This window comes from Gasterosteus aculeatus, chromosome 17 (genome assembly GCF_964276395.1).
Source record: "Gasterosteus aculeatus chromosome 17, fGasAcu3.hap1.1, whole genome shotgun sequence".
NCBI lineage: Eukaryota > Metazoa > Chordata > Actinopteri > Perciformes > Gasterosteidae > Gasterosteus > Gasterosteus aculeatus.
The window spans coordinates 2937734-2950056 of record NC_135705.1 but is presented as its reverse complement, the minus strand read 5'-3'; the positions used below and the strand labels follow the sequence as shown (position 1 = coordinate 2950056).

Sequence of the window (12323 nt, the reverse complement as noted above, 5' to 3'; positions counted from 1 at the left end):
TGTGTGTGTGTGTGTGTGTGTGTGTGTGTGTGTGTGTGTGTGTGTGTGTGTGTGTGCGGGGGAGGAGGAGGTGTTCAATCCAGCAGAGAGTAGGATTATGCATTCAGGTGATCCTCGTAATGAAATGGACAGCGGTGGACACGGACCGAATGATGAGATGAGCGTCGGGGAAAAGCAGCTCAGCCAGGGACAAATTAGGGAAGTGTCTCGGAGAAGACGCTTCCGTCCGTGAGAGACAGAGAGGGAGACAGAGAGGGAGACAGAGAGGGAGAGAGAGTCACGTCGGCGGGAGTGAGAGCAGCAGAGCTGAACTCGACAGGCCCTCTAAACAGACACCTCCCGCGTTCCCCCCGCGACGGGTTACCTGGGCCGCCGCCGCCGCCGGGAGACGGCTGTGGCGCGTCTGAGCGACGTAAATGAAAAGGGGCACGGCCGTACCGACTCCCCCCCGGCGGGCTCCAGGCCCATCAAGCGATCCATCGGGGGCCACTTGGTGCGCCATTTAAAGCGTAACTGACAGCCGGGTGGCGTCGCTTAAACCACGGCCCGCCGGCATTCACGCTTTCATTTGTTCGGGGGTTTCCCAGCATGCACCAGCAACGTCCGTTCTCGTCCGTCTGCCTTTCTCGAATAAAGTCGAATAAGATCTTATGGACAGGATTATCAGGGGACGCATGGCGTGAAGGTGCAGGATGAATGAATGCATTCAGTCATTCAGTCATTCAGCATGTTTCACCGCAGCTGCTTTCCCTGTCGGCCATTTTTGTTTTCTTATGGTTACTTTTCACCAATTCTGCCAGATTAAATCATTTTCTACACATTATGTTTTACACTATCGTTGTTATTTGGTCGAATTCGTCGTGTTTTTCGGATTGTGAACAACAACAACGCCGCTCGAGAACTCGTTTGAGGCTTTAAAGGTTCCCTAAAAAGGAGGTTTATCTTTAGCACATCCTACGTGCGGGATGTGTTATGCATTAAAATATCCTCAAACAGAATACATCAGGATCTCGCTGCACACTTGTTACGCTTGCTGAAATATTCAGTTGATGCGCCCCCCCCTTGTCTGATTGGCCGGGCTTCGATCAGATACGAGGATTCCCCAGGTGAGCATCAACCCCCCCGTTCCACTTAAACAGGGGCTAAAATGGGAAGTCAACATTATTTAGTCAAATAAAAGTCAGAGATTAAAGAAACTTTGGCAGCCTGGTGCGGGTAATTGATTTATCATTTATCAGCGCTTGTGCTGAGCAGTGGCCACTGGAGAGATGAGGCCACTTTCTGCCAGGCGCGCCCCCCCTCCCCCCCCCCGCTGCTTCCCTCGCGACAACACGTAATGCGTGCAGCTCTCTTCCAACTGCAGCCATCAATACAGCAGGGACATCTGATAGAATACCAGCAAAACACCACTCTGCAATCGCTGCCCGATTAAATGAATCCTCAGAGCGGTGGAGGAGATCTATGGTACTAAAACGAGTGTGTAAAGTGCCATGAATCTCTCATTTGTCCCACCTTGATCGGCCCAATGACACCGTTTTTCTTTTTTTCTTTCTTTCTTCGCAAAAATAAAAGTGAGAGAGCAGAAGCTGTTTGGACTGAAGCGTTTCTGCGTGACTGCCGCTCTCTCGTTAATGAACGGCGTCGCAGCGCCGAGCGCAGGACGAAGCCAGCGTCCATTCACAATTATCTAATGCTGCTGGAATAATTATCATTTAACAAGTCAAACTCAACAGTGGGATTGCACACTGGCCACGGGCCACTGGGGAGTGTTCACGGGCCACATGATTGATCACATCACGTCGGCTCATGGACCGAACCGGGTGCTCAAATCGATTTTTTGGGACTAAAACAAAACAAAACAGTGAATTGCATGAATGATTCGGTGTTTCTCTACATTTCCATCAGCGTAGTTAATAGTAAAATTGACACAATCTCACTCGCGCTAACAAGACGCAGGAGAGACACATAAAGATAAAAATGGTTCGAAATGTTGAAAATCCTTCAACTTTTATTGTAATACAAGAGCAGGGTTATTTTCCAGAGCTTTGAAAGCTTCCTCCCCAGCAAACCCTCTGAACACAAACAAAGATGCACAACTGATTTTAGGCCTGATAAGCAAACTGAACTTAATCCTCTGACTCACATCCATTGAATCACACCCACAGATTAAAAGGAGAATCTCACGAGCAAAGCCGCTGTCACGCCGCCGCCGCCGCCACCGCCTTCGTCTCTCGGTCTTTGATTATATCTGAAGCACCACGACCCACAGAGCCCCAAACGGGTGGAATAGCTGCCGGTGGGTAAGATGTCGCCTCTACAGATTGGATTTGTGTAACGTTACCAGAGACAATCACACTCGGCAGAAGAAGAAGGAGAAGAAGAAGAAGAAGAAGAAGAAGGGTGCCGCTGCCGTCCAATTCAGCGTCTCTCTTCAAGCGGAAACAAATGCATCTCCTGTGCAAACTGTACATTTTTGCACATCTGTTTAACCAATCTTCACTTTCGCCGGCTGGCCAGCGATGATGATGATGATGATGATGATGGTTTCCTAACAACGTCAGCAGCGAAGCGGGTTTACTCACCCGGTACCAGACGATCTCTCGAAGCCGTCCGTCGGTTTTGAAGTTGCACTTGAGAGTTACGGTCTCTCCCACCACAACGGGAGGCAGCGGCTCTATGGTGACTGTCAAATACCCTGCAAAGGGGACAAAAAGGAGGAGGAGGAGGAAACAGTTTTATTACAGTCGTGTGGCATGAAAACACGAGATGCATGCTTGTCGTTTTCTTTGATGCTCGGGCGAATGTCGGAAATAAAGCTAGAATTGAAAAACACGTGAAACGTAATTTTAAAAAAAAGCCCCAAATTGACCACCTGAGTCCGCCTCCTCTTTCAGAATAATGCCGTGATTCATCTTTATGCAATTACGCCACAAAGTGTAGCCCACATGGGGGTTGAGTGTCTCGGTAAATAAGACTGTAGTTGGGAGTCATTTAAGTGGTTTACTTTTCACGATTTGTTGAACACGGTGTTGAGATTCAGACACACGAACCGGAATCCCGCTGCAACCGTTTGTGGAAGCACAGATGCATTCATTCTGTTTCCAGCTTCCAGCTCAACAGACGTGACAAAAATCTGCATGCGTGAATGTTTAACGTGGCGGTGACATTTGTATAGAACTCCTGCCGTGCGTTTCAAGCTTTCTTTGAGTTATAGTTGTTTGGCCTTGATTGAAAGCGGGACGTCAATACGCGTCTGAGCGACGGCAATTGAACGGCATCGAGAATCGTTGGAAGTGATTTGTCTTCCACTGTCAGTAAATATAAAGAACACAATGAAAAATGTGAAAAACAAAAAGTCTTTCATGAAAGTGTATATTAAAGGGTAAACATGCCATTTTGACGATGTCTTTGAAGAGAATGAACGTCTACAACAGTGCAGCTGACGTATGGTGAAGTGTGTTTCCCATTAATATAACAGCAAATCACACGTGCATGTAAAGAACCACAAACCAAAAGCTGCTGGAGGTGCATGCACACATACACATTATCCATCCATCTACCTGAAATACATAAACATTCCACGCACAAGTGATGTGCCATTATGTCTGCCCGACATAATAGCTGTTTCAACACATTCAGTATCTAATGAGGCCGTTGGATCTCACGAAACAGATGGATATTAATGTAAGAATATAAAGCAGAGTGAAATCGGACATCGTGACCAATAATTGCGTCGGTAAAAGGACACAAAGCGTGCGACGAAGTGATCGCTGCATTGAGAAGATGACGGAAAACGACCCAAAACATAAAAGCGCGGCTCGCAGCGCATGCAGAGTGGCTCGAATCATTCACACACAGTCATGACTTTCATATGAAAGTAACTTGTACAGTCGCGCGTTGCTGAGTACGCGTGTATCACTTCAATGTTACGGCGTATCCTGAAAAAAGAGCTTCTACGTGGGAGACTATGAGCCTCCGAAACAACCCACATTAGAACCAGGAAATGATGGTTCCGCTCGTCGTGATGCCACCTGGTTAAACCTTAGCAAAATGATTTTTGTAGGTTTAACTGCGGCTCTGATGACCATTATACACTCGTGGTTCCGCCGTGAGCCTCCATCCATAAAATAGTGGTTCAATCATCTCAGAGATAATGCCCTCATAGAAATGGCATTAGTTGTAATTCATAAAGCTCGAGCCTCCACTCTAGAGGTCCGATGTGTCCTCAGTGCTTCTCTTTCATTACACAGACATCGTGTAGCCATTAAATAGCGTGTAAAAATATATATGTAAAAATATATATTTGTATGATTTTGGTTGTAAAACGTGACAGTTGTGAATTCTGTTTCACTCAACACACTGAAATCTTAAAGATGACCACTTGTATGTGCAAACAATGAAGACAATGCAAGACGGGCCAAATGTACAGCAAATAAAGAAAGTCCACATTTTAAGGGACGACAGTTCTGTAGTGCACAGCGGAGCCGAGGAGACGCGACCCAACCAGAGATTTAGTGTCGCCTTCCCTTTAATCGGCCGTTTTTTTGAGGAATCTGTGTTACAAGGCAACGAATCAGGATGTCTCTCGTGTCAGCGCACCTAGATATGCTTATTAAAGAATCTTAATTTAATCAGCAGGCCGAAGCCGTCTCTCTCTCTCGAGTGAAATTGAACGACTAAACCGTAATGCCGACTGCGTGTCATTAGCAGAGCGGATGCTCTTCGAAAAAATCCGAACCGCTTACGACGAAGCCACGAGAGGAGCAGCGCGGCCTCGTCCGTGTCTCAGTGTGACCTCAAAAACTGTGTTTGTAACATATATATATATTTATATATAGATGTGGTGTCCGCTGCATGCGCAGTAAAGAACCCCGCGTGCTGCCCGGTGGTCTTGTCGTGTGGTCGCGGGGATTAATTGTGAACAATGGCATGGCAAAGGACAGAAAGATGCTCCGCAGCCTGAGGGGAGGGATGAGGATTTTTTTTTTTTTAAAGAGCAAATTACACGGGTTATGCACACTCACATGCCAGCGAAGTTCACGTCTCCAATAATCCCTGCGAGTAACTGGAGCGGCGGCGGGCTGCACACACCACGACTCGAGGCCACGATTCCCCGCGCAATTCAATCGAATGCCAACGGAGTGGCATAGTTTTCAAGCAATTAGGCACATTTTATTTGCCAATTCGTGGTTGGACGTGTTCCAACGAGCAATGTTCCTCGCTGACGCGCTTGTGAGGACAACGGGCTCAAGTGGGGCCGCGTTTGCGCGTCGAAACCAACACTGCGTTTGCAAGCGTTTACGCTGTCGTCGCCCATCGGAGGTGACGACAGACACTCGTGATCATCCAGACAGCTGCCGCAGAGGAGCACCGGCTCTGAGTGGACACACGGAGTCTCCAATCTGCCCTCGTCAAGCCAAAATCCCCAGGAAGCTACATTGGAACTGCGCAGGCAACTCTCGCCGAACAGCAAGGCAGGTTATTAGTTTTGCCTTCGTTATTTATCGCACTCTGAAACATTGCTTCCATTGCGAAATATTTAAATGCTGATCAAAATGGGAAAGGGACACGTTCATCTGCCTTCCTTCATTTTGCAAGCATGCAGGAAAAAGAAAAAACAGCTCCAAGTTAGTCGGAAAGCTTTAATTTATAACGCGCCGGCGGTAGAAAAAGGAGGAAACTTCACTTTACTGCTTTTTATATTCCTTCAATCTGTTGTATAACACTTCCAAATAGTCATGGGGGAAGTGATTCTGTTTTGAATCGATGGAGAGAAAAAAAAAGTGCAGTCTTCTCAAAACATTTCGGGGGAAGTATTTCAAAGTGCCAGGCACCGTGAACACCTTGGCTTTAGCGCAGCTTAAATTCATCCGACACCGAGACCTGCGTTCTGTTTTCAGGCTAACAATATATCGATCCGTGCATTGGAAGCAGGCCTGGGGTTTATTTATGCAGTGCTCACAGCCACCTGCCCACCGGCTCCTTCCGCATGAATCAGACGCTCTGCCTCGAAAAAAAAAACCAACACAGTGGGTGGAACCAGCAGCTTGTGTCACAAATAGCTCCAATTACTGAGAGGAGAGAGATTAGATTAAAAAAAATGCAACTTCCTCGATCAAAAGGATGTGTTCAGCCTCCTGAGAGCAACCGACCGATTTTGAAAGGACATCATTTACTATCGTGGAATGCACAAATCGTCCGCAGCAAATCGTTTTCCTCGCTCGTCCCCCGCGAAAAACCAAATTCCGCACGGCCACGAGGGCCTAAGTCCTACGAGCGCGCGAGCCGACGCCGAGTGGCCAGAGAGCGCGCGCGCGGCATTTAATTGGCTGATATTAGCTGGTTTGCAGTGGCAGACGAGGCCTCTGGCTTGTCTTAATCCATCAGAGGCGCTGTTGAAACAACATCTAATGAGGGCTGCGGACGTTGCTTTCTCCCCATTAATAACAGCAATTTGCCAAGATGCAACGAGAAAACAAAAAAGACGCAGCCGATGATGGACCGGCACCGAAGAAATGGGCCCGTTATTGCGGCTCCCTGATTTATGGCTGTGGCCCACCTCTGCTTGGGCGTCATTTCATTTCCAACGCATCATCTATGTTACCTCATGTTTAATTGTTTATTTTTTGTCATCAGCGAGGTCATCGTACGTGTCCGACACGCGTGACTTAAAGGAGGGTAGCCGACATATTCACGCTCTCCGCCTTCGGGCAGCAATAACCTCGGCATTAGTAATCGCTGCGTTTAAGTCAGTGTTACCTCCTGAAAAGTCCCGCAGCCTGAAGGCTATAGATTATGTAAATGGGATTCATTTGACATCTTCGTCACGTTATTCTTTAGTAAAAAGAATTCAATAGGTGAGGAACTTTATTGGTACAGATATCATAGCGGTTGCTTTTTTGCCTCATCCTTGTAATTCTCTGAATAGAAGTTACCATCAAGGATAATTGGAGCCAAAAAGTCACTTTTGAAATTCTTGACTAATGGACCCAGCGTGGTTCCGGCTCGACGGTTGAGGGATGATAGGAACAGAGAGGCTTTTTACCCGACGTAGCGGGGGGGGGGGGGGGGGGGGGCTCGTTTTAAGAATTCTACATTTCAGTTCCACCTGAGAAAAAGCCTGCAGCACAAAGAGCACGAATCACATGTTTTTTCTCCACGCCTTTCATAATGAATGACACTTGTGACAGGTGGACGTACCACACGTCTGATAGGGGCCAACCGCCGACCCATTATGAAGAGGAAATGCATGCAAAGTAGCTGACTTTTGTCCTTCGTTACTTCTGCTCTTGCTTCCTCCCTGAGATGTGGCCGTGTGGCCGGAGCCTGGAGCGTTTAGTGAAGCGTGCACAGGCGATTGCTTTGACAGCTTGTGTTGCCCAATCTGTGGGAAGATCAACGCATATGTTACTGTATTCATGGGATATATTCTTTTACAATGTTAACAGACGCTCTCCTTATTGATAAACAATCGTAGTCTTGAAGCTAGCCACTTTAATTAAAGGATAATGAAAATGAAAGAGTAATCATGAGTATATCCATAAATAATTGAACACAGCCGACTGCTTGATGTTGCAGCCTTAACATTTCTGCTGTGCTTATGTATGAAGCTCTTTATGAAAACATTTTTAGAGGTTGAGAGAAATCAACAACGGCTTCAGGTCGGACTCTTCTCTTGTCAAGGCCGCGCGACCTCAGAGCGTTAGATCTGCAGCGCGTTCCGATATCTATGGAGTATTCCATTCCACAATACGCTCCGTACGAGTGGAGGAGGATCAACAGGAAGCCGATGCGTCTTTTCAATCACAATGGTTTACTTTTTAATGACATGCTTCAGCTTGAAGAGTGTCGGCGGCCCGTCGGCCGTAATCCGCCGCCCTCCCACGAGCCCACACGGCGGATCGCCAGGGAGCCTCTCTCAGTGGGTGCTGCCTCTGAGGGGCCTCGGGCATCTGGAATTAGCATGTCGTTGGTAAAAAAAAAAGGGCTGTTGCCAGGGAGTAAATGCAGCCCGCCTTCCCACGGGGAGCTAGTCACATGACGCGGGTTAGTATGGCATCGTCGCAGAGAGACGGCCAGCTGGAAAGCAACGAGTCCCACTCTGCCTTCTCCATCGCTCCATCGCTCCATCGCTCCATCCCTCATACCCCATCCCCCCATCGTTCCATCCCTCCATCCCTCCATCGCTCCATCCCTCCATCCCCCCATCGCTCCATCGCTCCGTCCCTCCATCCCTCCATTGTTCCATCCCTCCATCGCTCCATCACTCCATCCCTCCATCGCTCCATCGCTCCGTCCCTCCATCCCTCCATCACTCCATCCCTCCATCGCTCCATCACTCCATCCCTCCATCGCTCCATCCCTCATACCCCATCCCCCCATCGTTCCATCCCTCCATCCCTCCATCGCTCCATCCCTCCATCGCTCCATCCCTCCATCCCTCAGACCCCATCCCTCCATAGCTCCATCCCCCCATCGCTCCATCCCCCCATCCCTCCATCCCTCCATCCCCCCATCGCTCCATCCCTTCATCCCTCCATCGCTCCATCCCTTCATCCCTCCATCCCTCCATCGCTCCATCGCTCCATCCCTCCATCGCTCCATCCCTTCATCCCTCCATCCCTCCATCGCTCCATCCCCCCATCGTTCCATCCCCCCACCCCTCCATCCCCCCATCGCTCCATCCCCCATCCCCCCATCGCTCCATCCCTCCATCCCTCCATCGCTCCATCCCTCCATCCCCCATCCCCCCATCGCTCCATCCCTCCATCCCTCCATCGCTCCGTCCCTCCAGCCCTCCATCGCTCCGTCCCTCCATCCCTCCATCGCTCCATCCCTTCATCCCTCCATTGTTCCATCCCTCCATCGCTCCATCCCCCCATCCCTCCATCCCCCATCCCCCCATCGCTCCATCCCCCATCCCTCCATCGCTCCATCCCTCCCTCGCTCCATCCCTCCATCCCTCCATCGCTCCATCCCTCCATCCCTCCATAGCTCCATCCCTCCATTTTTCCATCCCTCCATCGCTCCGTCCCTCCATCCCTCCATCCCCCCATCGCTCCATCCCTCCATCCCTCCATCCCTCCATCGCTCCATCGCTCCATCCCTCCATCCCTCCATCCCTCCATAGCTCCATCCCTTCATCCCTCCATCCCTCGCGTGGTACTTCTCTGCCATCGAGCGGTACTGCAGAGCTAGAAATTGGCCCTTTGCTTTGCTTTATCCGAAGCTTCTTGTTTACTCTGCTGAGTGAGTTTTGTGACCCTCAGAGCCCCCCCTCACCCCCCCCCCGCTCCCCCCAACTGAATACATTAAAAGCTTTTGGGGGATACAAACTCTCACTTCAACAACCCGAAGCTGTAACAATAAAGCTGTAGCAATAAAGACAGAGGATGACCACTGCTGGAGCATGCGAGTGCCCCCCCCACCTCCAATCCCCCCCCGTTCCCCGGTGGGGAATTCGGACTGCCAGACCGTCCATGGCCACACCGGGAGGAGAAATGACACACACGGCCGTGTGTGGCGCAGATTGGCCGACTGGGAATTTGCATGTGCAGAGATGAATGTCCCATTAGCCTGAGTGTTTCCTCTGGAGATTTGTAACGGCCGCTGTAATGAGTGCGGGGCCTTTTTTCATTCACATCGGCGGAGCGTACGGCGAGTTTAAAGGATCCGACGCAGCATTCAGCGCGTTAGCGCCGAGCTACGGTGGCGAGCGCGACGGGAGTATTTGACGGCGTTGAAAGGCGCTGCAAAGTAAAAGCTTTTGGGATACAGGAAGAGGTGCTCGTGCATGCAATGAAAAAAAAAGAATATTGCAAAATATTTAAATAAAAGACGCAGTATACAAATGCAGGGTTGACAACTGCGAAATGTTGGCATTGAAGAAACAAATTTTATTTGGCAAAGGAACCGTGAAAACTTCCTTCAGTCTGCATAACACGTGCTCACGAAGCCGAGGATGCCGTCAAATGGTTCTTCTCCTCTCGTAACGATCGTTTCAGTAACGTATCTGGTAGTTTATGAGAACGAAGTCGGTGTTACGACATGTCGGTAGAATAAGATGCATTTTTAGTTGCCAAGAGGATATTGCAAACCCGCATCTTTCCTGCCAGCTAAATATAAATCCATCTGTCGGCTCGCTTCATTATTGCAGCTGGATATGATCTGTTATCATTGTTCTTTGGCTGCCAATCTCAGTAATTGAGGCAGAAATCAACATCTGCTGAGGGAGGGCGTTATCCCTGACTTGTATTTTCTTTTAACGTCTGCAAGTAAAAAGTCAGCATAACAAAGACGTGATTCCTAAGACGTTTTTACCCCTCAACTTCCTACACCATCCTGGTTGTGTCCTTTTTAAATAACGCCGGCCGCCGATGTCCCTCCGCGACAAAAACAGCAGCCGAGGCGCCGGAGCTGCGACTCAGCGACTCTGAGCTGAACAGAAACGCTTTGTAGGGGGAAAAAAAAAAAAAAAACCCAACCTGAACCTTCAAAATGGGACGCTCTGAATGGAGCACAAGGCACAGTGAGCAAACAGGGCCCTGTGGCACTTTGCTGCAGGGCGACAAACCCAGGACCCGTCAGCAACCAGCACCTGTCGCAGGTAATGAGGTAAATCTCGCTTTTTTTTTTCTCCAGCTGACGACACGATTGTTTGCCCATGAAATACTTTGCTCGTAGTGCCACTGAATTAAACTAGACCGTGAGCGCAACTGCGTGGAGCAATTCCACTGGGTTTTCACACAAAATATAAAAGTATGTAAAATGTGTAACATTTAAGGAGAAACGGTTACTTAAATCACAGGGAACGACCCTCGGGCATCAGGAAATCACTCATAATGTTCCATCCGGCGTAGAGTAAGGAAAGCAGCTGCAGGCAGGAACTGAAGTGTTTGGTGGCCAAAGTGTCCACTCTGCTTGAAAAATGAAGTGGACACCTGCAGCAGAAACACACAAAATGTGTTCCCGAATCCCGCCGCAGCCACTCCGAAAAAGTCATTTTTTCGGGAAACACGATTTGATGACTCCATTCATTATTTTTTATTCCGGTTTCCAACGAAGCCTCTGGCGCAAGCAGTTGTTTCAAATGTACACATATTCAGTCACGGTGCAATTATTAGCGCACGCAAAGGCGACTGTGTCCTTGCGTTTCTGTGAGGACATTCGCTGGAATAAAGCGTCCCGTACATTAACAACGGCGCTTCTTACCTGAACCTCAGAACCTCAAACGAGGCACAGACGGCCTGCTGAAGGCATTCTGACCCGATGACCAGATATACAGATGGATGAATAATAGCTTACAACAATAATATCACGCTTAGTACGTACATGTAATACCTACACTTATAGAAAAAGACATAGTGATATGTGTGTTTGTTTTATTCAGAGGAATAAAATGTCACACAGAGCCTTGGATGAATCTCGCTATGCTTTTCAATAACACGGGTACCATATTAATAAAGCCTCAAGGACGCCATGATGCTGTTACCGAGGAAGCAAGTTGTCCCGGTAACCCAGACACCAACTCACTCGGGTATCAATCACTGTTTGTGCATTCAATCTGTGGAGCCCGGCATCACCACGGGTCACGAGCAATGGCAGGAAACGAGGGGGGGCAGCGTGGACAAATGGCCGGTCTGAATGTCAAACGGGTAGATTTGAGGAACGCATCCAGCATGCGGGGAACATGAACTGCGGAGTCGGTTGCGGGAAGGCCCTCTCGTGCTGCCGCGGTGACTATTCGCAACATCTTTTCACTCGTTTTGCTCTTGTTTTTCTCCACTTTGAAGCCTCACTCAACCACTTGAGAAACACAATCTCCCAAAGGCAGCATTTTCGTTGTTGTTTTTTGTGTTTTTTTTACTCAAACCATTCCAGTGTTAAACCACAAAGAGAAGACCCATTTTGCCTTGATGTTCCCAAAAGTGTGGGGAAAGAAGGAAGAAGCCGTGACCTCCATTGAGGTTTTGCGATTCAAACACAACCTGCATTTGTTGTGCTGGTGGCTCGGCTCATTGTATCGTATATTTGTATTAAACGGAGTGTCCCTCAAGAATCCGAGAATGGTACTCAAGACAAAAAAAAAAAGAAATCCTGTCACCTCGCTAACTTCATTTAAGGGCGATGCAGAGAAAAACTGTGGAGCATGTTCTTCCGAGAATGCTAAGAGCACTCGTCACATCCCCAGTTTTGTAGATGGAAGTAGAGAAGAGTGAAAAGAAAAGCACTGACAAATAAAAAAAAAAGCTTCTTCCAAAAAGTTCAAAAGAGGAGTCATTGCGCTTTTAAGAAAACTCACTTGTAATGATCAAGGTGTGTGA

The 12323-nt window shown here is 48.6% G+C and overlaps 1 protein-coding gene across 2 annotated transcripts in view; it reads right to left on the bottom strand.

The window, feature by feature from the left end:
- The window catches only part of igsf21a (immunoglobin superfamily, member 21a), a 124792-nt gene that overhangs the window by 80735 nt on the left and 31734 nt on the right, over positions 1-12323 (bottom strand). For both annotated transcript variants that reach the window (XM_040203806.2, XM_040203807.2), the window contains exon 2: positions 2583-2695. In XM_040203806.2, the coding sequence (XP_040059740.1) occupies positions 2583-2695 (113 nt within the window). The remainder of the gene's footprint in view (positions 1-2582; positions 2696-12323) is intronic.